We start from the raw sequence: 25,559 nt of genomic DNA, 5'->3' as shown, positions 1-25,559 counted from the left end.
AAAAAATAAAGTAACAAAATGCCTTAAAAAGAATACAATTATTCTTCAGGAGCAGCTTCCAAATAAAATATGAACCAAATGTCTTAAATAATTTGGAAGAATACTTATACAGAGGCTCACTGAGATCCAGGTGAATATTGATAGGTTGTTGAAACAAATTAAGAAAATAATGCTTGATATGAATCAGAAATTTAGCAAAGAGATAGAGATTTTGAAAAAAAACAAAATCTTGGAAATAATTTCAATTAGTAAAAAATTTGGTTGAAAGCCTCAACAACAGACATTATCAAGTGGGAGAAAGAATATCTGAAGTCAAAGGCAAATATTTTGAATATTCTACTAACAGACACAAAAGGAAAGAAAGAAAAATAAAGACCACTTGAGATCTTTGGACACCATTAAATGAACAAGTATCTAATTGCAGATGACCCAAAAGGCAAGAAAAAATTTAAGGGCATAGAAATGCATTTGATAAAATAATAGCTAAAAATTCTCTAATTTTGAGAAAGATATAGATATCCACATACAGAAAACCTGTAAGGTGCCAAAAAGATATAACTAGAAAAGATCTTCACCATAGCACATCACTATTACATTGTCAAAAGTACAAGACAAAGATAGAATTCTCAAGACTGCAGAAGTACCAAGTCACATTTAAGGGTAACCCTTCAGAAATGAAGGAGTAATAAAGACCTTCCAAGGTGAGCAAAAACTGAGGGAGTTAACAACAGACTGGCTATACAGAAGATGCTTAAAGGAGTTCTACATCCAGAAGTAAAAGATAACTACCATTATGGAAGCATGTGAAAGTATAAAATCCACTAACAAAGTAGATACCCAAAACAGAAGAAGAATCAGACTTTACCAGTGCTGGAGACCAGACTATGTAAAGGTTAAGTTGCTGACCATGAAGTGACCTCTGGCTGTATTAGAAATGCCCATATTTACAGTGCTATGAAGACAAGATAACACCACAGCTCAGTCAGCTGAGGACATAGGCTGCTGACACTCCCTATTCCTGAGCAATAAAGTTGTCAGCCTTATAGATCAAACAGTTTTCTTCATTAGCAAGATTTACTGCCTTCTTTTACAGGCTTTCCTATTCCCCATTTCCTGCACCCCTAAAATCTGTGGAAACCCAGTAAATAAAAGTGCTCCAGAGAAGTCATTGTCTTTACTCCTAGAAAGATCGAAGTTCCTGAATTCCCCCAAAACCATATTCCATTATTGCTTTTTGTTTAATACTTTGCTGTAACTCATTTTAGGAGATTAAGGACTAGGCTAAGTCCTAGAAATCAATACAGTAAACCATAAAACCACAAAAGGTGAACAACAGAGGAAGAAAGATATGGAATATTCAAAATAAAGAAAAATGAAAACAATAGCAAAAGAGTATGTCTATGACTATCAACAATAACATTAAATGTAAATGGACTAAATTGTCCAATTTTAAAATACAGACTATGTGACTGGATTAAGAAAGAAGTAACAATATGCTGCCTAAAAGAAAGTCACTTGGACCACTAAACATACACACAGTGAAAGATAAAGGATAGAAAATGATATTCTAAGAAGTAGACCAAATATAATCAGAAGTAGCTAATTATATCTGGCATAATAGATTTTAAACTAGACACTATTAGAGGAGACAAAGATGGTCACTATGTAATGATCAAGGGATCAATTCAACAATAGAATAACTGTAAATGTATATGCACCTAATGTCAGAATAGCCAACTGTATAAGACAAACACCATCAGACTTAAAGGAATAAATAAGTTCCAACAACATAACAGTGAGGAACTTCAATACCCTACTTTTGTCAATAGATAGATCACCCAGACAAAAAACAGAAATATCAAAGTTTAACTATATTACAGATCAAATGGGCCTAACAGATAGAACATCTCATCCAGTTACTTAAGAATATGTATATAAGAATACATATTCTTAAGTACATAGAATTTCTTCTAGAATAGACCATATATTAAGTTACACAAAAGATCCTAATAAATCCAACAAATTTGAAATTATAAGTTTTCTGACCACAGTGGCAGCAATAAGAGAAATCTTAGAACTGATGCAAATAGGTAGATACCGAACAACATGATTTTGAACAGACTTTTTTTGTCATTGAATAAATCAAAAGGGAAATTTCAAAATTTCTCAAAACAAAATGGAAACAAAATATATCAAAACTTATAATATATAGAAAATGCAATGCTAATGGGAGTTTATGGCAGTAAAAGCCTATTAGGTATGGCAAACCTATGGTACATGTGTCACAGCAGGCTGTTTGTATCATTGAAAGCTCTGAAAGGTTTCCCATCACTGACCTATACATTAAACAAAGATTATAATTAACAGCCTAAAGCTGTAGTGTAAGGACCTGGAAAAGCAAGAATAAGCCAAACCCCAAATTAGCCAAGAAAATAAATAACAAAGACTAGAACAGAAAAAAAAATAAGGGGTGAGGGAAGGAAACAAAGAGTGAGTCTTCAGAAACATAAACAAAATTGGCAGACCTTAGGTAGCCTAACCAAGAAAAAACTGAGAGAAGACCCAGCTCAATCAGAGATGAAAAAGGAGATATCACCACCAATAATACAAAAAATACCAAAGGATCATTAGGAATTATCAAATTACAAGCTGAAAAATTTGAAAACCTAGATGAAATAAATTTTTGGATTCATATGATCTATAAAAACTGCACCACAAAGAGATAAACAGATTGGCAAAATGAGAGGTTTTGTTTGTTTGTTTGTTTGTCATTTATTTATTTATTTATTTATATCGGTACCGGGGGTCAAACTCACAACTGCCTGCTTGCTAGGCAGGTGATTATGCTGCTGAGCTAAACCCCAGCCCCTGTTTTTTTTTTTTTTTTTTTTTTTTGTCTTTTTGAGACAGGGTTTCACTATGCCTAAACTGCATAGTGAAACTCACTTTATAGTCCAGGCTGTCCTCAAACTCACAGTGATCCTCCTGCCTCAGCCTCCTTGGTGCTGGGATTACAGGTATGTGCTGCCACATCTGGTGGCAAAATGAGTTTTTAAAAAGATCCAATCAAATCATGTACTCAGTGGTATTCTAAGAACATTAAGATCTCATGGAAGTAGGATTCAGCAGCTGCTAGATGACTCAAAAGAGAAAGAAAGTAGTTAGATAAAGGTTAGAAGATGACACTGAAAATATCATTCAATGAAATCATAGCAGAAAATTCTCCAAATATAAGGAAAGAATTCAATATCCAAGTAAATGTGGCATATGGAACCCCAAATAGCCATGACTAGAAAACAACCTCCCTACAACACAACATAGCCAAATTCTAAAAGAAGCACACAGCCTGAAAGTGAAAGGATGGTAAAGGATAATCAGTGCAAAAGCAAGAAGTAGTTAACTTTCAGAAAAAGTGAATTTAGAGCCAACATTCATCAGAAGAGACAACAAAGGTAATGACATACTGATAAGGAAATGATTCAACAGAAAGAGGTAACAGTTATATATAGACACACCACATATTATTGTATCCAAACAGATCCACATCATGACCAAGTTGGCTTCACTTCAGGAGTACAAGGATGGCTCAAAATATATAAATCAATAAATGTAATTTTTAAAGGGATGAAAATTATATAATAATCTCAGTAGATGCAGCAAAAGCCTTTTGACAAAATCCAATACATTTTCATAGTAAAAACAGTGATGAAACAGAGATAAAAAGAATTTACCTTAAACTGATCAAAGACATTTATAACAGACTCACTGACAGCACCATGGGGGAGAACTCAAAGATGAAACTGTCTATCCTCATCACTTCTGTTCAGTATTGCACCCAAAATCTTAGCCAAAACTATCAAGCAAGAGAAAGAAATAAAATGGTACGAATAGGAAAGAAATAAAACTATCTTTATTTGCAAATGACATGATTGTTTATATAAAAGACTCAAAAACTGTCATTTGAAGACTCTTAAAAACTGAAATTTAGTAATGTAGTAGGATACAATATTAATACAGAAAAATCAGTAACATTCCTATACACCAACAATGAACCCACTGAGAAAGAAATTAGGAAAATAATTTCATTCACAATAGTTTCAAAAATATTAAATACTTAGGAATTAACCTAACCAAGGAAGTTAAAGGCCTCTATAATGAAAACGATAGTACCCTGAGGATGGGGATATAGCTCAGTGGCCCAGTACCTGTCTGGGAATCATGAAGGTCATGAGTTTGACTCCTGGTACAAAACAAAACAAAACAAAACAAAACAAAAAAAAAAAAAAGAAAAGAAAAGAAAAGAAAGAAAGAAAATTATAGTACCTGATTGAAGAGATTCCAAAATGGAAAGCTATTCCTTGTTTTTGGATAGGCAGAACCAAATTATCAAAATGGCTATATTGATGCTGGGACTGGGAGGGACCCTTTCTGGTAAGCCACACAAGCTGTGAGGGTTCCAGGAAGAAAAAAATCAGGTAGTGCCTCCCAGGAGTCTGCTGGTGTGTGGGCTGAGAATCATCCCTCTCCCATCCCCATAAACTACTGGCTAGTTCAGAGCACAGGCTGAGTTGGTAGCAACTAAATTACAAAAAGCAAGTAAATACTTGTATTATTTGGTTGATTATGCAGGCCTTGGGTCAGCAGTCTGGGCATCTGTTGGGAAGATGACAGTATGCAATATAGCAAATATGGGGGATTTCATTCTATCTTTCCTTTGAAATCCAGTATTGTTCTCATTGTTTTGTTCTGATTGTTTTGCTTTATTCAATACTCTGTTTTGATTAGTTTTATTCTGTTTTGTTTTTGGTTTGATTTTGCTATACTGATAGAATGGACAACTATTGTGAAGATAACAAGATATACTATGGTAGCTATTATTGTTTTCTAGCACCCTGCTTTGAAGTTCTGTACCAGTTTTGCTGCTTTGTTTTGATTGGCTTTGTTCTGTTTTGTGTTGTTGATTTTATTATCTCTAAAATAAATTTCTTGTACTTATTTCCATAAGAAAAGGCCATATGGACTTCCGGGAGAACATGGCATATAGATAACAGCAGCTATGGAGGCTCTGTGAGTGAGCCAACTTAGAATCCAGGAATGGTGTGGTGTGAGGAGTCCTAAGCAAGAGGAGATATACTCTGCCAACCAAGGAATGAACTTAGCTGAGAGAAACCAACTGGAAATGCAATCCTGGTGCTATAACCAGAACAGATAAAATCTCCGTGCTGAAGCTGGAACCCGTGCCTTTGGAAGCCACGATTTGAATTTCCTCCCACCATTGCTGTGTCTGAATCAGCACAGCAGGGACAGAGAGGCGAAACCTCTGAGAGTGGGAATCGGTGAACGGAGTTGAGAGTGGGACTGGCAGGGAGCCCTGCATCAACCTGTAGTGGGTGAGAGGAATGGGGACCCTTCCATAGACTGGGAGGCTCCAACAGAGGACATTCTGGGACTGGACAGACTAGCCGGAACAGGATGCTGCAGTGACTTTAGTCACGTATTCCCCTCTCAAGCGGGATTGGTGGAGAGCACTTGGCCTGGGTGACGCCACAGACTAAGACTCAGTAGGCTAGCCCAAACCAGTTCCCAGCACCTGGCAGTCACCCTAGCAATGAAGCCTTCAGTAGGTTGACTGAACTGGAGGGGCGGGCCCGGCAGAGGCTGCCCAGGTCTGTGTCTCCCTAATACACTGCAGTGGGTGGGAACACCTATTCAGCGCAATTCAAACAAACTGTAACTGACAAAGAAACTGGGCCTCCTATATACACTTGTATGGAAAGAACAAATGGTATGGGAAGAGGGAGCAACAAGAAAGGGTCCTCAGCCCCCAATCCTGAGAACACTGATTGAGGAAAGGTAAATGCAAAGAGAATGAGGACAGAAAACATGCAATATCAGACATGACACCAATAGACATAAAGCGATATCTCCAGAGCCTCATAGACGAGTTCAAAAGTGAAGTATTTGATGACCTAAAGCAAGATATAAGTAGAATAGTTAGAGAAATGCTAAGCACCGCCCAAGAAAAAACTGATGGTGGAATGGAAGAACAGAAAAAAGGGGAGAATTGTTTGATGGAGAAAATAGAGAAAACATAGAATACGTGAAGCAGGTTCAAAGAGATTATCAAGAAACTAAAAGCTCTATTGAAAGCTGGCATAATAGCTTAAAAGAAACTAAGGATAGATTATTGGAACTGGAGGACAGATTTGTAATGTGGAAGCATGAAATGAAAAACTTCTTAAAAATAACAAGAAAGCAAACAGCAATAATACAAAGGCTAGAAGATGATAAGAGGATCTATAACAAGAATGAAGAATGTAAAAGAAGAAGTAGGGACACAAACAAATGAACTACAAAGGCTATTCACAGAAATAATCCAGGAGAATTCCCTAATTTAGCAAAAGGTAAAGATACTCAGATGTATGAGGCATACAGGACCCCAGCCACCTGCAACCCAAACAGAACAACACCCAGGCATATAATAATCAGAATTCCAGAAATCCAATATAAGAACAGAATATTAAAAGCCATCAGAGACAAGAAACAGATCACTTACAAGGGAACACCCATCAGAATTACAGCAGACTTCTCGGCACAAACCATCAAATCACCAATAGTGTGGGGGGAAATAATTTGAAAGATAATAACCTCCAGCCAAGATTGATATATCCTGCACAACTGTCCCTAGAAATTGATGGAAAAACAAGGTGCTTCCAGGATAAAGAGGAATTATGGGAATTTGCAACCACCAATTCAACTCTACAGAGACTACTGCAGGACATTCTAAAAAAAGAAAAATACCAAGATTCCAGAAACAGTGGCAGAGAGGCCACAATGAATGAAGCAGAAAGCAAAATGTAGAAGACAAACTGACAACTAATGACAGAAAAACAGCTCAACAGAAATGAGGCAGAGAAGGCTAGATGGTAGGCACAGCTATTTTGGAGAAAATAAGACATCATAATAGGTAGTGCTGATTTAATATCATCTTGTTTTGAAGTCCCATCAAGCTTTTGTTCTTCTGTCTCCATCGGTCTTAACATGTTGTTTCTTATTGGATTTTATTATGTGTGATAATATAAACAAAAACTTTTATAGACAAGGAGATAATACAGAAACCATTGTTCATTTTCTGTTAGTTGGTTCTAAATACCCTATAATACTGTCATTCTCTTGAATGGTTTTACATTGTCTTAATATGTTTGATGCTACAGTACACGAAGTTATACTCAAAGATTTCAAGGAAAGAGACACTATGATAACTACTTTTATGTTGGGATATCTGGTGATGAAACACTATTTTGCTTAAATGGTTATGTTTTGACCTGTGCTCTTTTGTTGTTATGTCCTCTTTTGTCTCAATCTCCTTTTTTATTATTTACTATTTTTTTAATCTTTTTAATTAAATGAAAAATTTAAAAAATAGCAGGATATATTATAGTAACCTACTTTGATTTCCTATTAACTTGATTTGAAACCCTGTATTACTCTCACCATTTTGTTTTGACTGATTTTGCTCTATTCTGTTTAGCTTGATAGTACCAAGTTCGAGAGTATAGGCAACAACTGCGAAGACAGTAAGATTCATTATGATGCCCATTCTGGTTTATCTATTATCTTCTTTTGAAGTCCTGTAATGTCTCCAATGTTTTGGTTTTATTGGTTTTGTTCTTTATGTTTTATTCAATTTTATTATAACTGATGATATAGGCAATTCTTTTTAAGATTGCAAGAGGCATTGTGGAACACTTTGTATTTTGTTTTTACAGTATGTAGTATGTCCATCCTTTTGATTTGACTGACTCTGTTTTGTTATGTCACATTTGGTTTTATTCTCTTCAAAAAAAGTAATAAGAACTGTGGGAGTAATAAAACCCAAAATGTGTAATTGTTACTGTACAAAAGACAGGAAAAGAAAGTGCTCTACAGGATATGACTGCGTGTATATTTAAGTGTATAAGATGGATAACCATATTACTTAGATTTGTTGGATCATTGAACAGAACTGTTTGCAGTCTCACTGTTTGAATGTCCACCTTATATGCTTTAATTTTGTAACTGAACGATTTTCAGATGACAATATGTAATCTATTGGCTAGTGACTTCCTACTGTTTATTTTTTCTAAAATTCTGTATAACTTGTACCCTGTTTCTGTTTTTTTCTTTTTCTCCTTAAATAAAATTAAAAAAAGAAAAGGCTATATGACCAAAAGTGATATAGAGGGATAAAGGAGAAAAGAAGAGAAAAGAAAATCTATATACAAGATAGCTAAGATAGTTTTACGACTAATTTCTTTTTTTAAATTTTATTTAAAGAAAGACTAAGCAAAACAGAAAATGGGTAGAAATAATACATAAGTTCAGAGAAAAAAAATGAACAGTAAGAAATCACTAGTTGATGTTTAAATACTGTCCTTTTACAAATAGTTGTTCAAGATACAAAAGTGGAACATATAAAGGTGGGAATTCAAACAGTGAGACGGCAAAAACTTAGTAACATGATTGTCAATCCTATACACTTAAACATACATACAGTTATCCATACCTTCATATATGTTCAGATTAAACAAACTAAAGCAGGATAAAGTCATTCTGAACAAAGAATTATTGTATTGCTGGATTTTACATCATGACATTCCAGGATCAGCACTGGGTACTGTAGTGTCTTTTTAAAAAAATTTTTATTTAAAGAAATGGGTAGAAATAATACATACTTTCAAAGAAAAAAATAAACAGTAAGAAATCACTAGATGATTTCAGATTGTCTTCTTGCAAATAGTTATTCAAGATACTAAAGTGGAGCATTTAAAGTAGGGATTCAAATAGTGAGACTGCAATCAGTTCTGTTCAACTATCCAACAAAAATTCAGAAATATGGTTATCAATCCTATACACTTAAACATACATGCAGTTATCCATACCTTGAAGTATGTTGAGAATTGAACAAACCCAAGCAGGCTAATATCACTCTGAATAAAGAATAATACTATTGCTGGGTTTCACATTATGACACTCCAGGATCAGCACTGGGTACTTTAGTGTCTCTTTTTCTTCAAAGTATCTGTTCATTTCATCATGTGTCATAAGATCAGTTCTCATAAACTGTTAATAGATTCTACACATGCATGAGTCTTAACATGTATTTCTATCCTTTATATATTAAAGGGAGAAACAAAACAAAGCAAGATAAAACAAAACGTGAAATGAAAAAGACATATAAGACCATTGCACAAGGAGTTCTACCATAGTTCCTGTGTTATCTCTTGTTATCTTCAATAGAATTGGTTACATCATCAGACATAGTATAATTGAATATATCAGTACATAAGAGTATTAATAAAAACACAACTTTGTATATAGTATAAAAGTTCAAAAACAGGCAGTTATCAAACCAGCATGTGTATTGTAGAGTCTTGTCATCTTCAGTGTAGTTGCCTATACTCTCAGACTTGATACTATCAATCATATCAGTTTTGAATAAAATCTGTCAATACCAAACAGCAATCAAACAAACCAGATTTAACTAAGACCAGTCATGATAAAACAGTGTTATTATACAGGGCTCCAGACTAAGATAATAGGAAATTAAAGATGGTTACTGTGCTATATCCTTATGTTTTTGGGATAGCTGTCTGTGCCCTCAAATCTAATGCAAGTAGACAAACTGGGACAGAATAAAAATATCTAAGCAGTGTGGTGCGAGTAATGTGGGTTTTAAATCCTGATACACTATTGACAATATCTTCTGCCATCTATTTTAAGACACTCCCTCCCTTTTCACTTCCCCAGGGTACACTGTGCATTTTTGGGTCTCACCTAAACCCTTGGTTTTAAACTGGGGGGATCTGGGGATTTAGCTCAGCGGCAGAAGCACATGCCTTGCAAGCATGTGGTCATGAGTTAGATCCATGGTACTGGTAAAAAAAAATAAATTGGAGGGGGGCAACCTGCTATTTACCTAAGTGGTTCTGGACCTTCTCTCTCCTGGACTGATCTCTAATTATATTCCTTTACCTATTAAAGCCTATGTTTCCAACCTATCCACAAATCCTGGTCTAGTTGCCCCTATTACTCTCTGGTTCTCTGTCACATAGAGCATTGTTTTCTCATATTTGATTTTCAGACCATGTAATCTTTTTCATGTTAAATATATTTCCTATAAATAGCATCTTGGTGGACTCTGCCTCCTGATCTACTCCATGTGTGGTTCTTTATTTTTAATTTAGTGTATCAAGGCCATCTCTATTAGAGATTATAACCAACCTTCTCTGCCTCATTTCTGTTATGCTCTTTTTTTGCCATCAGTTGTCTGCTTATCTTCTTCATTCTGTTTTCTGCTACATTTATTGAGGCCTCTCTGCCACTGTTCCTGGAATCCTAGTACTTTTCTCTCTCCCTAGAATGCCCTGCAGTATTCTCTGTGGACTTGGATTGGTGGGTGGGAATTTCCCAAGTTCCTCTTTGTCTTGGAAGCATCTTGTTTCTCCATTAATTTCTAGAGACAGTTTAGCAGGGAATATCAATCTGGGTTAGAGGTTATTTTCTTTCAGGGCTTGGAATATTTTGCTCCATTTTGACTTGATGGTTTGTGTCGAGAAGTCTGCCATTATTCTGATGGGCCTTCCTTTGTAGGTTGTCTGTTTCTTGTCTCTAACAGTTTTTAATATTCTGATCTTATATTGAATTTTTGGGATTCTGATTATTATATGCCTGGGTGTAGCTCTGTTTTGGTTGTAGGTGGCTGGAGTTCTATATGCGTCATACCTCTGCATATCACTTCCTTTTCCTATGTTTGGGAAGTTTTCCTTAATTATTTCTGTGAATAACCTTTGTAGTTCCTTTGTACCCCTGCTTCTTCATTCACATTCTTTATTCTCAAGTTATAGATCCTCTTGTTGTCTTCTAGCCTTTGTATTGTTACTGCTTGTTTCCTTGTTATTTTTAAAAAGCTTTTCCCTTTCATAATCCCACATTGAAAAACTTCAGTCCTTCAGTTTAGATAACCTATCCTTAGTGTCTTTCAATCCGATTTGCCATCTTTCCATAGAGTTTTTAATTTCCTGGTAATCTCTTTGAATCTGCTTTGTGTATTCTATATTTTCTTTATATTCTTCATCAAATGATTATCTCCTTTGTTTGAGTTTCTCCCTTCTTCTGTGTCTGCTTGAGGGGTGCTTAGCATCTCTTTTATTAGTCTTCTTATATCTTGCTTTACTTGGCTAAATATTTCCCTTTTGAACTCGACTATGAAGATATCTCTTTATGTCCACTGGTGCTGTATCTGATATTGCATGTTTGCTGTTCTCATTCTCCTTTGTATTTACCTGTCCTGGGTCAGTGTTCTCAGGGTCGGGACCTGGGGACTTTTTGTTGTTGCTTCCTCTTCCCAACTTTTTTGTTTCTTCCAGGAGGCCCCCGTTTCTTTCTTTGTTGGTTACAATTCTTCTGAAGCACACTGCTAGGTAATCCTTCCCACTGCAGTGTGCTAGTGATTTGCATACAGGGGCAGCGTATGCTGGCCTCTCCCTTCCAGATCAGTCAAGCTGCTGAGGCCTGCACTGTATTACTGTGCTCTGCTTCCCCTCCAGATCAATCCAATTTCTGAGGCTTCACTGAGTTAGTGTGCACCACCCCATAGGGAATTGATTTTGGATAACCTATTGGGTCTCAGCCAGGTCATGTGACCCAGGCCTAGCTCACTCCACTAATCCCATTCAGGAAGGGAACAATTGACTGAGGTCACTGCTGCTCCTTGTACTTGCCAGTCCAGCCCAGTCCTGAATGTTGTCTGCTGGAGCTCCCCTTTCTTTGGAATGGCTCCACTCTCGTCACTCACCACAGGTTAATACAGGCTCCCGGCCAGCTCTGCTCTCTGTTCAGCTGGCCAACCCCCAACCTCAGTGCAACTGTGCCTCCAGTGAGTCGAAGCAGCGGGGCCTCAGATGGCTTGGCAAGTCGCCCACTGCAGCGGGAGCACCGAACTTTTAGCTGTTCCAATAATAGCACTGGGACTGTATGTTTGATTGGTTCTTCTCACCTTAGTTTCTTCTTGGGATAGAGAATTCATCTCCCTCTGTTTGGGGTTCCCCATGCTGTATTATGTTGAATTCTAAGTTGAGTATCTCTTTTTTTTTTTTTTGTCTTTTTTTTTCCTTTTTATCGGTACCAGGGATCGAACTCACGACTGCCTGCTTGCAAGGCAGGCGCTTACGCCGCTGAGCTAAATCCCCAGCCCCTAAGTTGAGTATCTCAAGGAGCCTCTGTAGCCAGCTATTATCTACCTGCCATCTTTGCTCTGCCCTCCTATATGACTAATTTCTATTAATTCATTGAAAAGAATGGTTTTTGTTTATATGGTTTGATCAATTTTTCATGCCCATATCTTGTAATCTGAGCAACTACTTTGAAGATAACAATAAACATTTATCCTTGTTAATCCCCTATTAGCATGTTTTGAAATTGTCATTGTTTTTATTGTTTTTCTCTTTAAAACAAAAAAGATATAGAGATTTAATGCAATTCCAATCAAAATACCAACAGTGGTTGTCACAAAACTAGAAAAAAAATGATCCTAAAATGTATGTGGAAATTAAGAGATCCAGAATATTCAAAAGCAATCCTGAATAAAAGAGCAAAGCAGAAGGTATTATAATTTCAGATTTGAAGTTATATTACAAAGCTGCAATAATAAAACAGCACAGTACTGCACCAATGGAATAGAATTGAGGAATAGAGTTCAATCCCCAGTACCGATAAAAAGGAAAAAGACGAAGGAAAAAAAAAAAAAGAATTGAGGACTAGAAACATCCCCAGGTACCTTCAACCATCTGATTTTTGACAAAGGGGCAAAAGCACTCTTGAGACAGGATACCCTCTTTAAAGCAGTGCTGGGAAAACTGGTTGTCTATATGTAGAAGAATGAATCTAGCCCCCTATCTCTAACCTCATTCTAAAAATCAAATAAAAATGGATCAAAAACAGAAACACTGAATTTGCTGGAATATAAAATTGGTAAAACTCTTGAAGATAAAGTATAGACAAGAATATTCTGAGTAGAAACCCAGCTACATAAGAAAAAGTACCAAGATTCAACAGATGGGATTATATCAAATTAAAATACTTCTGCACAGCCAAAGAAACAATCAACAGAGTTAGAAAACAACCTATAAAATGGGAAAATTTTTCCAGTTATTCCTCAGACAGAGGACTAATATCTAGAATATATAAAGAACAAAAAAATGGATGTCTCCAAATAAAAACCCAGTCAAAAAATAGGCAATTGAAATGAATAGACATTTCTCAAAAGAAAATAAGTCCAAATAGCCAATAAACATTCAGCATCTTTGGCCATTAGAAAAATGCAAATCAAAACAACATTGAAATTTCATCTTACCTCAGTAAGAATGGCTTCATACAGGATTCAAAAACTATAAATGCTGGTGAGATCGTAGGGAAAAAGCAACCCTTTTATATTGTAAGTGGGAACATAAAGTAGTATGACCACTCTGGAAATCAGTATGGAGAATTCCCAAAAATTAAAAATAAAATTTTCTTTGACTCAGCTGTACTTCTGTTGGGTATCCTCTCCACCAAAATTAAAACCAATGTATTACAGTGATACATGCATGCTCATATGTGAAAGAGTAGCCAGTAAAGCCTCAGGCGGAACCAAAGAGCTCCTATCTCCCTCACCCCTAGGAATTTACCTATGGCACCAAAAGAATACCAATGGGCTACTTGTGCATCCCTAATGCCCCTCAGGCACCACCCCTAACCTATGCTACATGTATGCCCCCACTTCATGTGTTCCGTGGAGAGATTGCTGACCTCGGGGGGAGATGCCACACTCCAGGGGATTGGGGGTGTTTCTCCCCGCATTCTCAAAATAAAGGTCACTTATATTTCATACTTCTTATCTTTTCAGCCGCTGTCGGTCCCCCACAGTTCTATCATATGGTTCCCTGACCGGGAACCGCAGACGAGAGACTTCTGGGGCTTTCTCAGTTTGAGTCCCCTGCTGTTCAGGACCAGAACCGGACTGGATCCTGCATTAATTCCTCACTTCTACACTTGGGAGCTGTAAACTTGTCACTGCCAGCTCGAAAACAACACCGACTCAATTTACCACAGGTGAGCAACTCCCCGGAGATTGCCGCTGGGCCAGGCCCCAGGTGGGTTTTCTCCCCTTTTCTGTGGGTTCCCATGATGCTCTCACATCCTTAGATAGCCCAAGGCAGGGTCTTTCTGGGCCAATCTGTGTCCACACTAGGAGACTCTCATGTCCTTTGGGTTCAGATAGCCCAAGGCAGAGTCTTCCTGGGCCAGCTTATGTCCACACTGAAAGACTCTCATGTCCTTCAGAGTTTTTAAGTTCTCACGGGCAGAGTTGTTACTAAACCCACGTGAAATCCACTCATATATTGGTGAAGGCCAATTATTATGAGTTTTGGAAGCATATAATATACCGATCGGTCTTTAAGTAAAAAGTGATGACTTACACTTAGCAGACCACAGTCCGTTGCCTCATCTGGCTATAACTCCATGGACTAGACCCCACACCAGATTTTATCTTGGGGACCACTTCCTGTCCTCTGCCCTTAAGCCTTTGTTTTGGGAATGTGTGTCCTTTCCCACTCCTCCAGGATCCCTCCCCCTCCCCATACTTAAAGAGATAATAGCATCTTTCCTTGCAGCCTTTCAGAGATTTCTCAGCATCTCCTTTCCTCCCTGCTTCCCCACACCCCTCACCCACCGTGTGCCGACCCATTCCCTGCCGAGATGGGAGAAATGAGCCCAAACAGTGTTGAGAGATACGTGGCTACTTTAAGCTCTCATGCCATGCTCCAGCCCAAACAGTGTTGGGAGATACTGCTACTTTAGGCTTTCACGCTGTGCCCCAACTCCACGTGGTGTTTCAGCTCTCATGCTGCGCTCCAGGTCCATATGGGTTCAGCTTTAATGCCGCACCCTAATCTGCGGCCCCTTGCAAGCAGTTTCAGCTCCACGTGGCAGCTCAGCTCTGCGTGGGTCTGGCTACAGCCGCCGTGCCTCCAGGAGCAGCCCCAGCTTCAGGCTGCATCCCAACTCTGCCTCCCAGTGCATGCTGCCGCCCCTCTGTCCCCCATGTGCGCTGTCTCAGCCCCGCCCACCACTGCCTTGTGTGCATTTCCGGGGGAAGTCCCAGCCCGCCCTGCGTGCTACGTCCCATTGCTCACCCCGCCTTTACTCTGTGTGCACCACCCCCACCCTGGCACCCCACCTGCCCTAAGCACCCCGCCCACTCTGTGTGTTCCACCTAAGTGCTGCATGCCAGAGAGATCCCAGCCCCTGCCCCCAAGCATAGGTCCGGCTCTGTCTGCAGGTGCGTTCTGTCTGCCAGTGCAGAGCCTGGTGCAGCAGACAATTGTGATCTGATGCTGTATTTGTGTTTTCAGATATAAAGTTCAGATAGTTTCTGCTGCCTTTTTCGTGTTCCAGCCATGAAATGCACCTCTAAAAATCAGATGGCATTAGACATTTTAATAACATAAAGAGATACTCATATATAAGACATAAATAACATGTCAGTTCCTAAAATTCTCTGGACCTGTCCTCCTTATGGAAAGTCATTACTAAAATTATAAATACCCTGTTGATTATATTTGACTCCTGCATACTTACTTAATTCTACCAATACCTTCTACTATAGTCCAGATCCCAAACAAAAAGGCAAAACTTGACCTTCAAACCTCATAGAGACCTTAATATGGCTTTTCGTGTTTTCAACAACAGAGATAACAATAACACTTGTGACACTTGGAGTTCTGAGACAGGTAAACAAACACAAGGTGGAGCTGCCCCCCGCCCATGGATCATACCTCAAATGCAGCAGAAGACATTAGGCAAGAGAGTGCCCTATCCTGGCATTCTTTGAGACCTTACCCCAGGGCTACTGGACTGTCCTAGCCACCAGAGAGTGGGTAAGCCATCCTAACTTCTAGCCCTCACAGAAAATGCCAACACTGCTAGATTCATTGCCGACAGATATGCTTAAACTTGCTGCTAAAGACTGATGGGGCTCAGGGCCAACAACAGCCCCCTTATGGGTGTCTGTCTCAGTGTCCAAGTCCCACTAAAAGTTTCAGGTAAGACATTCTCTATATTTGTGGACATAGAGGCCGTATGTACAGAGTTCTTCCTGAGTTTTCAGGCCGCTATAGTAAGTCCTCAACCTCTAGGAGACATTGAGGGTCAACCTATGCCATTTACAAACAGGGCCTATTTTGTGCAGGTTCCAGATAAGACCACCCCCTTTCTTTCTTATTCACCAATTTCTAAGACAACCCTGGTCAACACTGACAGATAAATTTTGCCTTCTCACTTTGTTATACTTTTTCAGGATATATAAAAGCCTTTCACACAACCAGGGAGACTGCTGATATACTTGCTAAAGTTCTGTTACAGCAAATCATTCCAAGGACTGCAACCAGGTTAAAGCGACCCATACCTGATATTCTTGGCAACCTCAACAGTGGTCAAAGTTGCTAGACTACCATCCTAGTTTCACATCACTCAGGCTAAGTGGTGCCCTTCCAGCCCTAGATCTAACCATCCTGTTGCCTACTCATCTCTGCCTTACCAAGGCCTCACAGCCACGACTCTCAGGCTGTCATGTTTTGTTATCAAATTTGGTTTCTAATTTCTTATTCTTTTTACAGCAGGACTCTTGACAGTATTTCCTAAAGACTCCAACATCATGCATACCAGAGATAAGCCTTACTTACCTACCCTTTTAACTTTTACCCTTTCAGATGGGGGAGTAATCACCTCTCATAACTTCATTCCACCTAACCCCATGTTTAATTTTCAGAATTCTGTCTTGCCGTGGAAATGTTTCTACCTCAGCGTGGTCCTGATATAATGACATGTCTAAATCAAAGGCACCTTTCCTTTTATCTCACCTGGGTTCTTAAATATGACAGTGCCATGCCTCCTCATAACATCTTGTCTCTTTGTTTTTCCAGTCTAACATACGTACATTCACCAGTGAAGTTGTCCTGGCTAAAACACCTGGCACCAGCTTCTACCTGGGCATCAACCGTCATCCTGTCGATTCCCCTAGACCCCAGTACAGTGCCCTCTGTCAGCAGGAAGCAGTTAAAGAGAGAAATCTTCGCCCCTTTTCATAATAATAATCATAAGATGGGATATGAAAGAGTTTTGGCCCAGATAGGACACTGTAGCTGGTAAAGCCTCAGGCGGAACCAAGGAGCTCCATCTCCCCCACCCCTAGGAATTTACCTATGGCGCCAAAAGAATACCAATGGGCTACTTGTGCATCCCTAATGCCCCTCAGGCACCACCCCTAACCTAAGCTACATGTATGCCCCTACTCCACGGGTTCCACGGAGAGATCCCCAACCCCGGAGGGGGGCAGAGGGGAGATGCTGTGCCCCAGGGGATCGGGGGTGTCTCCCCCCGCATCCTCAAAATAAAGGTCATTTATATTTCATACTTCTTATCTTTTCAGTCACCATTGGTCCCCCACGATTCTATCAATATGTATAATAGCACATCTCATAATAGTTCAGTCTTGGTAGCAGCATAGATGCCCATTAAGATGAATAGATAAATAAAATGTGATTATTTATCCATCTTAGCCATAGAAAAGGATAAGTTTGAGTCATTTGTAAAAAAAATTAAATAGATCTTGAGGCCATAATGCTAAGTGGAAGAAATCAGAGAAAGAAAATTAAATGTGGCATGGTTTATCTTACATGAGAGGCCACGCCCAGCAAACTTCAAGCAGCTAGCAGGGGCCTGAATTCAGTCTCAGGAGCCAAATGTGCGTGAGTTGAATCACAGGGAAGCTTTGGAACTTCACTCTCAGCTGTGAGACCATGCCCAGCATCCCAAATATCTGGAGAATACATGGGAGGTCTCAGTGGGCCTAACTGGGTCATGCTCAGCAATATCCAAGCAGCTAGCAGTTGACTGAAGTCTGCCCCGGGGGCTAAAAGTGGGTCAGGTGATTTCCAGCGCACCTATGGAGGGGGGAGAAGCTTTGAAACATTGCTGGAAACCTGAAAATATAGGAAAATGACAAAAAGAAAGAGCACAATACAATCTCAAACTTCCAGCCCAACTCTAGCAAGCCTAGGAGACATGGACACAGAAGAAAATGTAAGCTATACACTTGAAATTCCTGAAATGATAACAACTGAAGTAAAGAAACAACTCCGGGAAGCTATAAAAGAACTCAGATCAGAAATAATCTCCCAGGTAATAGAAGAAATGATAAATGTAATGAAAAAATGCTGAACACATCTGAAGAAGACATATTTTAAAAATTAGAGGAATAATGCAAAAAGATGGAAACCCTAAATAAACAATATAAGAAACAAACAGAATGCATGAAGTAGAGATATACAGGATCTCTTACATGAGAAACCCAGAATAAAAATAAAGAACAAAACAAAAAAGAAATGATAGGAAACAGGTATAGAGGGCCACCTGGATGACACTCCTTGAATAAAGAGCAATTGAGAATGAGTGACTGTAAAAGTTGTGGGAAACACATGTACTGATATGTACAGAGCTGGCTGGAATTTATCCCTTCAACTGGCTTTGAGCAATATAAATAGGGCTTGCTGGCGTGCTGATGTATAATCTTTGAAGCTAGGCAACAGTCCCTGTTTCTCAGCCCTGTGACTCCCAACAAAATATGATTGAGTTGGGCAGGATGAAGAGCCACTGCTCCATGCTGTCAACGGAACGATCCTTGCCATAAGAAGTTATGACTTCCCAGGGCAGAAAAGTTTACATATCAGAACTGAAGCACTGACCCCAAAACATTAGATAGCACCTCAAGCTGTGTTATGCAGATTACTCCTTCTGTGTATCCTTCTCCCTCTACATATTGCAGAGGTAACTCCAAGCCATCTACCTAGCCCAGATCATGTGTTTCCCACGACTCTCACAGTCACACATTCTCGAGCCACTCACCTCATCGAGAATTAATAAAACCTGGGTTTGGCCCTGAGTCAAGGCGTTTGCTGTGGTGAATGACCATTTTGGCTGGACTTAGGACTCCCTTGACTCCCCATAGCTATAAATATGTCTTAGGGTCCTTATTCTTGCTGTGGGTTGCACTGGGAAGTGGTAGATTGGAATTAATTTATTGGAATTTCAATGACTTTTCTATGGATTTACAAATATAAGCTTCCTGGACTGAGGTGAGGAATGGGAAAGGCTCTCTATAAACAAGGATGTAGACTTTGTACTGCACAGATGGGAAGGGGTGAGAGGTGAGGGCAGTGGTGATGAGGGAGGAAATAGAAATGATCAAGATGCAATATGTGTATGTATCAGTTTCTCAAGATGAATGTAACTATTGTGTATTTTAAAACATACTGACAAGAGTTTTAAAAAAGTGGTATTTGGAAAAATATTTATACACAAAAGAATAAAGTTGTATCTTTCTCTTATACCACATACAATAATAAACTCAAAATGGACCAAAGAGTTAAATTTACAAGTTATACCAGTTTTAGACCAAAATCACAAAACAATAACAATTAGATAAATTGGACTTCATCAAATTAATAGTTTTGCCTACCAAAGGACACTGGAATAAGCAATCCACAAAGCAGGATAAAATATTTACAAATCATATATACAATAAGACCTTAGTATCTAGAATAGTTAGAGAACTAGTCCCAGTGAACAAAAAAATAAATAAATAAAAAATAAAACAAAACAAAAAAAATACCAATGAATTTAAAATTGGTCCAATAACTTAAATAGTTATTTCTCCAAAGAAGATAGAAATGACAACAAGCAAAAAAATGCTAAACATCACTAATAAACATGGAAATGATACTTCCTCATATATATAGGATGGCTTCTATTTTAAATGAAACAGCAAACGAGAAATGTTAGTGATGATGTTAAGAAATGGGAAGCCTGTGCGTTACTGGTGAGAATATAAATGGTGCGGCTCATATGTAATACAGTAAAGTTTCAAAAATGATCATAAAATTACTGCCATATAATTTTGCAATTCTATTTCTAGGTATGTGCTCAAGACAATTTCTGAAAGCAGGTACTCAGAAAGGTATTTTTCGCTATAGTTTGAGCACTGAATATATTTCAAAGGCCCATATGTTAAAGTTTTGTCCTCAGAATGGCTCTACTAGGAGGGGGTAGAACTTCCAAGAGACAAGTACTAGTGGGCTCTCCTAGGATCACTGGGGACAGGACTTTGAAAGGGATAGGAAAACCCTGGGCTCTTCCTCTTTGTTTTTTGTGTCCTGGCCAGGAGGTAAGTGGTTGTATTCTGGCCCAAACTCCAAAGCTCTCCTGCAACAACAGGGACTACTGACCATAAACTGGAACCTCAAAAACAATGGGCCAAAATAAATCTTTTCTCTGCATAAGTGAATTATGTATTTTTTACAGGGACAGAAAATTAACACATTTTATACTAGTATTCATAACATTGTTATCTGTAATACATAATCATAAAAATAACAAATATTCAACAGATGAATGGACAAACAAAATGTCATATACTCATAAAACAATATTGTTTGGCCTAAAATTGGAGTGAAATTCTAATAAATAGATGTAAGTTGAAGTCAATATGCTTAGTGAGAGGATAAACATGTGATTCTACTTATATGAGGTACATAATATATAGTCAAATTCACCAGAGCATGAAAGGCAGAATCAGGTTTATTGTTTGATGGGTACAGATTTTTAGCTTGGGAAATGAAAAAGTTTTGGAGATGTAATGAGTGCACCGCAATGTGAATGTACTTAATGCCACTCAACTGCAGATTCAGAAGTGTTTAAAATGGTAAAATTTACCTTATGTTATATATTTTTATCACAATTTAAAGACAATGTTAGAGGATATTTTTAAAGGCTTGAATAAATGAGAATTATCACCATCTGTCACATAAAATGTGAGAGATGTTTTAGAACAGCAAACTCTCTAGAGCTTGAAAAAGTTCTCTCAGATTTATTGAACTCAGAATCAGTCATTCCCAAAGGCTCATATTTTGCTTGTGTGCCTGGTTTTTCTTTTTCACACTAGTTTCTTGTCTTTACTTTCCAATTCAGCTTCTGCTCCTGGCACCAAATACACTTAATATTTTCGTTCCTCACAGCAAAGCTACTGGGACTATTTGATACCACTTTTCTGTCTCCCAAGGAGATCTAATGAGTGATGTAGAAAAGGATACTTAGGGGTGACCTGTGTTACCCTCTGCACTATGAGGACCACCTGGTAGGGCTCATGAACCTCCTTTCATCACATATCACTTTTTCCTCTCCTTAGTCAATTTCTTCCCTTCTAGTATAAATGTGTTTGAGTTACAGTACAATTATTCTTGCTGCCCTTAACCAGTGAAATTCTATGTACTAAATCTAATGTATAGTCCTTGTTTGAGATGTCATGACAGTTAAAACTTTGGCCACTCTCTTCTCAAAATTCTCAGCACACTTAGCTTTTTTTCTGGGTGACATATAGAACCAAGGACTAGGTAATACAAAGATACAATGGTTTGTGACCTAGCTTTGATTTGCGACCACTCTCCAAGGCCATCTTATTGTAGTATTTTCAGCAATCTGATCTTTGTTGGAACTGAATTTTGGATCTTCTTTCCAGGTTTGCGATTCTTATACTATCATCACCTTATCTGACATTTGGTAGATGTGCAGTTGAGAAAACTTTCCTTTTACTACATTAGTTTCAAAGAACACAAAAGACACTTTTGCTGTAGGTTATATACTTAATGCTTCATTCTCTTTTTAAATATTTATTTAGTTTTCCAGACTCACTGATTTTATCAACAGTGTCAATATGAATATCAACCATGGTTGCCATATGTTATCCTTAGGCACTTGTCTATTACCTGTGTCCCCAAATCACCAACATTTTCACATCTTATACTGTAACAGAATCTTACCTTTAGGTTATTTTTGGTGATGTTAAAGCCATCAATGAACACATCCCCAGAGGTAGGACTAAGCTCACCAGTCAAAATTTCAAATGTGGTTGTTTTTCCTGCCCCATTAAATCCAAGTAATCCGAAGCACTCCCTCTTTTGGACTGCAAGGGAGATATTTTTCACAGCCAGAATTACTGGATATTTAAAGTATATCTAAAAAAAAATTCAGAAAGCACAATTCACTAAGGTGTACCTTAAATCAATACATCAGATAGCTTTATAAGAACTCTTTTGGAAGAAAACACACTGATCCCAGAGGACACAGTGAACCCGCGATGCCAATGGTGCACCCTTAGGAAGGTGTGAAGCAATAAGTCACTGAGTGACATTACCTTCATGAGTTCTTTAATAAGCAAAGGAGATTTCATCACTTCTTGAGGATGTTTCAAAATTTTTGTTCTCTCATTTTGAACATCTTTATCTTCAAATTTCCCTGATAATTCCTTGGAGATGAAATTCTGTATTTTAAAGACAAGAAATATGCCCTTGAGGCATTTATTCTAGATTGAGATGTTTCATGAAACCTTAACTGGAAGATAATATTAGAGATATTAAAGCAGAAATTTTCTATAATTTCCAAGAGACTTTCTGAATATCACTTCAGCTCTAACGTACAACTGTTTTAAACTTTGAGTAATGATTGGTTCGCTATAAAAATTAAGGTGGAGACTAGAGAAAATGTACTCACAAAATAGAATGTGCATCAAAATGCTATAATGTATACTTTAAATCTTGGAAGACTTTAGAGCACTTAGAGAAATGATTTTATCATCTGAATTCTTAAGAACAAAGTCAATCTGAGAGAGAAGACTTAAAAAAAGCAACTTATCTGCAGTAATAAGTAGCTTTTGCTAAAAGTAGTAGGGGTTGGGAACTAAAATCAGTGGAGTTTTCTTTTATTCAATAACTGAGGTGGTCGCATATAAATGCTTTATTGGCATAATTTCCAACACTTTTAGAGTTGTTCTTAGTTGCTCCATGCTTAAGTACTCACCTTCTTGTATTTCTTATAGATACCAAAGTAAATGTACTGGTGGATAAATATTCTCAATCTCCACAAAGCATTCTCCCAAAGAAAAATGAAGATAAGGAAAACAAAGCCTAAGATACTCATAATAATCAAACATTTTCCAATCATATGATTTTCCAAAGAATAAATACTCTTCTCAGTATCTGAGGAGGAAGGAGAGAAACAGAATGCTATTACTGCACAACATTGGCACGTAAAAAGAAATATAGGGGAAATGAAATATTAGGCTAAACCAAAATAAAATAATTTAGAGTACAAGAAGTAATTATCCTGATATAAAATATCATTGACTAGTAATGAATTTTGAAGGCTGACTCTCATTAACATAATGCATGGTAATAAAATAAGCCTATGAATTTTAATATATATATTGATATGCATAGTAATTATTACATGACAAACATAGGGTCAAAATCCTTTCAGAGGAGTAAAATATTAAGTTGATAATTGAAAGAAAATTTTAAAGTACAAATACTCTTGGAAGAGAGAACACATTATCCTTTAAACAAGGTAAAACTGATCATTAGCTGACATTTTGAACTTTCTTGAGAATAAAAGACACAGAATTCTTGTTATAAGAGAATTATAACTCATCCCTTAAATTTTTTAGAACAGTTTTGTATTTACAGAAAAACTGTAGAGAGCATAAGGAAATCTGTATATCCTTCATTCAGTTTCTCCTACTATGAACAACATACTTTTAGTATGGTACATGTTATCATGAATGAACAAATATCAATACATATTTATTAACCAAAGTAGTTAATTTACTCACATTTCTTAGTTTTTAAATATAATGTCCCTTTTTTCATGCTTAGACTAGCATTGCAGTGTTTTTATCCTATTAAATATAGGGTATATATTATCAATGTAAATTATCTGTTAATGTTGACCTTGAATATCTGTTTGAGGCAATATTTGTTAGCTTTCTTACTTTTTTTTGAGGCAGTATTTGTTAGCTTTCTTCCTTTTTTTTTTTGGACTATGTAGTTTTGGCTAGTTTCAAACTCTTGATCCTTCTGCCTCTACTACAGTACTGAGATTATAGGTATAGCCGCTGTACCAAGCTGCTGCTGCTGTTGCTGCTTCTTTCTTCTTTTTCTTCTTTTCTTCTTCATCTTTTCTTCCCCCTCCCCCCTCCTCTTTCTCCCTCCTCCTTCACCCCTCCTTGTTCTCCTTTTTCTTCTTGTCTTTTTGTGGCAGGGTCTCATGATGCAGTGGCTTTGAACTCACTTTTTAGTTCACGCTGGCCTCCAACTGTGATCCTCCTGCCTCCACTTCCTGAGTGCTAGCATCACAAGTGTGTGCTACCATGCCTGCCTATGTGTTTTGTTTTTAATCTTTAAATAATATTTCAAAAATATTTTGTCTTCTCATACTACCTTTATATGAATCCTGGGGCTACTCTTTTGTTGTGGTTTGTGATCTGTGATTTCCACCAAAAACAATAACTCTATGGAAGGATGATGATGGATTTGGGATGATTACTTATATGCTTAATTTATAAAAGATATTTATGTTGGTACAATGAAATATAGTTTCTTTATAAATGTCTTTTTTCTAGGGGTGGGAAGTAGTGATAATATTGATAAACTGGTTACAGTTTATTGGTTTGTAACTGCATTACAAATCCAGTGTACATAATTTAATAGAATAAATACATAACTCAGTAGAATCCAAGTAGAAAAATCATGTGTTTACATCAACACAAGCAGTTTAAAGCATGTGATAAAAATGAATTATTTATTCATGACTTGAAAACCAAAGATGAAATAGAGACTTTCTTAATCTGATAAAGTTTTCTGTAGTAAACAACATACTTAATGGTAAAATATTATGATGTTTATTCTGAAATTGGAATAAACCTGGAAGTCTGTTATTACCATTAGATTTATAATGCTTTGAGCTATGTTTCTGATAAAGTAGTCAGGCAAGGACAAGAAATAAGTATATAAGGACTGGAAAAGAAACAAGTATATTAGCAGCTGCTTTAAAAAATATTCATTGATATACAAACCAACTATACTTAAATTACTAAAATTAATTTAGCAAGCTCAATATATGAATATAAACTGATTTATATTTCTCTGTATCAGTAACAACCAAACAATGACACTTTAAGTAATAACCTTTATAATAGTATTAAAAGATATATAGAATAATGCTAAAAATGTATTTTCAATAACTACTAAGCTATAAAAATAAAGATGATGTAAATAAATAAATAAATAGATGGCTGGAATTAAATAAATACAATACCTTACTAAATCTATATATGTAAAGCCAAAACTTACAAACATTTTAAATCTTTCAAAATTGTTCTATGGAATTATGGAATTGTCTATAGCTTACACTGTTTGAGTACTGAGCTATTGCCTTTTGTGGTCACTGATGATTGTTTTTAGGTAGGACCAGGCTTAGTAAGCACTCCTTCATTTCCTACACTGTCCACTCACTATAAGTAATGTATTTTCAAGATTATTTAATAAGATATAGGTCAGTTATAACAACTGATTTATTATGGTCTCTGGCAG

At 37.3% G+C, this 25,559-nt stretch overlaps 1 protein-coding gene across 1 annotated transcript in view; it reads right to left on the bottom strand.

Annotated features, from left to right (window-relative positions):
* Positions 1-25,559, bottom strand: part of LOC100713787 (phospholipid-transporting ATPase ABCA3-like) — a 135,349-nt gene that overhangs the window by 12,620 nt on the left and 97,170 nt on the right. Inside the window, exons 25-27 of the mRNA XM_063226643.1 lie at positions 22,990-23,168; positions 22,328-22,453; positions 21,954-22,148 (exon numbers count right to left, since the gene is read on the bottom strand). Of these exons, the coding sequence (XP_063082713.1) occupies positions 21,954-22,148; positions 22,328-22,453; positions 22,990-23,168 (500 nt within the window). The remainder of the gene's footprint in view (positions 1-21,953; positions 22,149-22,327; positions 22,454-22,989; positions 23,169-25,559) is intronic.

Source organism: Cavia porcellus, unplaced genomic scaffold, assembly GCF_034190915.1.
Source record: "Cavia porcellus strain 051 isolate PalLab524CR breed Dunkin Hartley unplaced genomic scaffold, mCavPor4.1 scaffold_16, whole genome shotgun sequence".
Taxonomy (NCBI): domain Eukaryota; kingdom Metazoa; phylum Chordata; class Mammalia; order Rodentia; family Caviidae; genus Cavia; species Cavia porcellus.
Note: the sequence above shows the minus strand (reverse complement) of the source record. Positions and strands in the feature narration are given on the sequence as shown.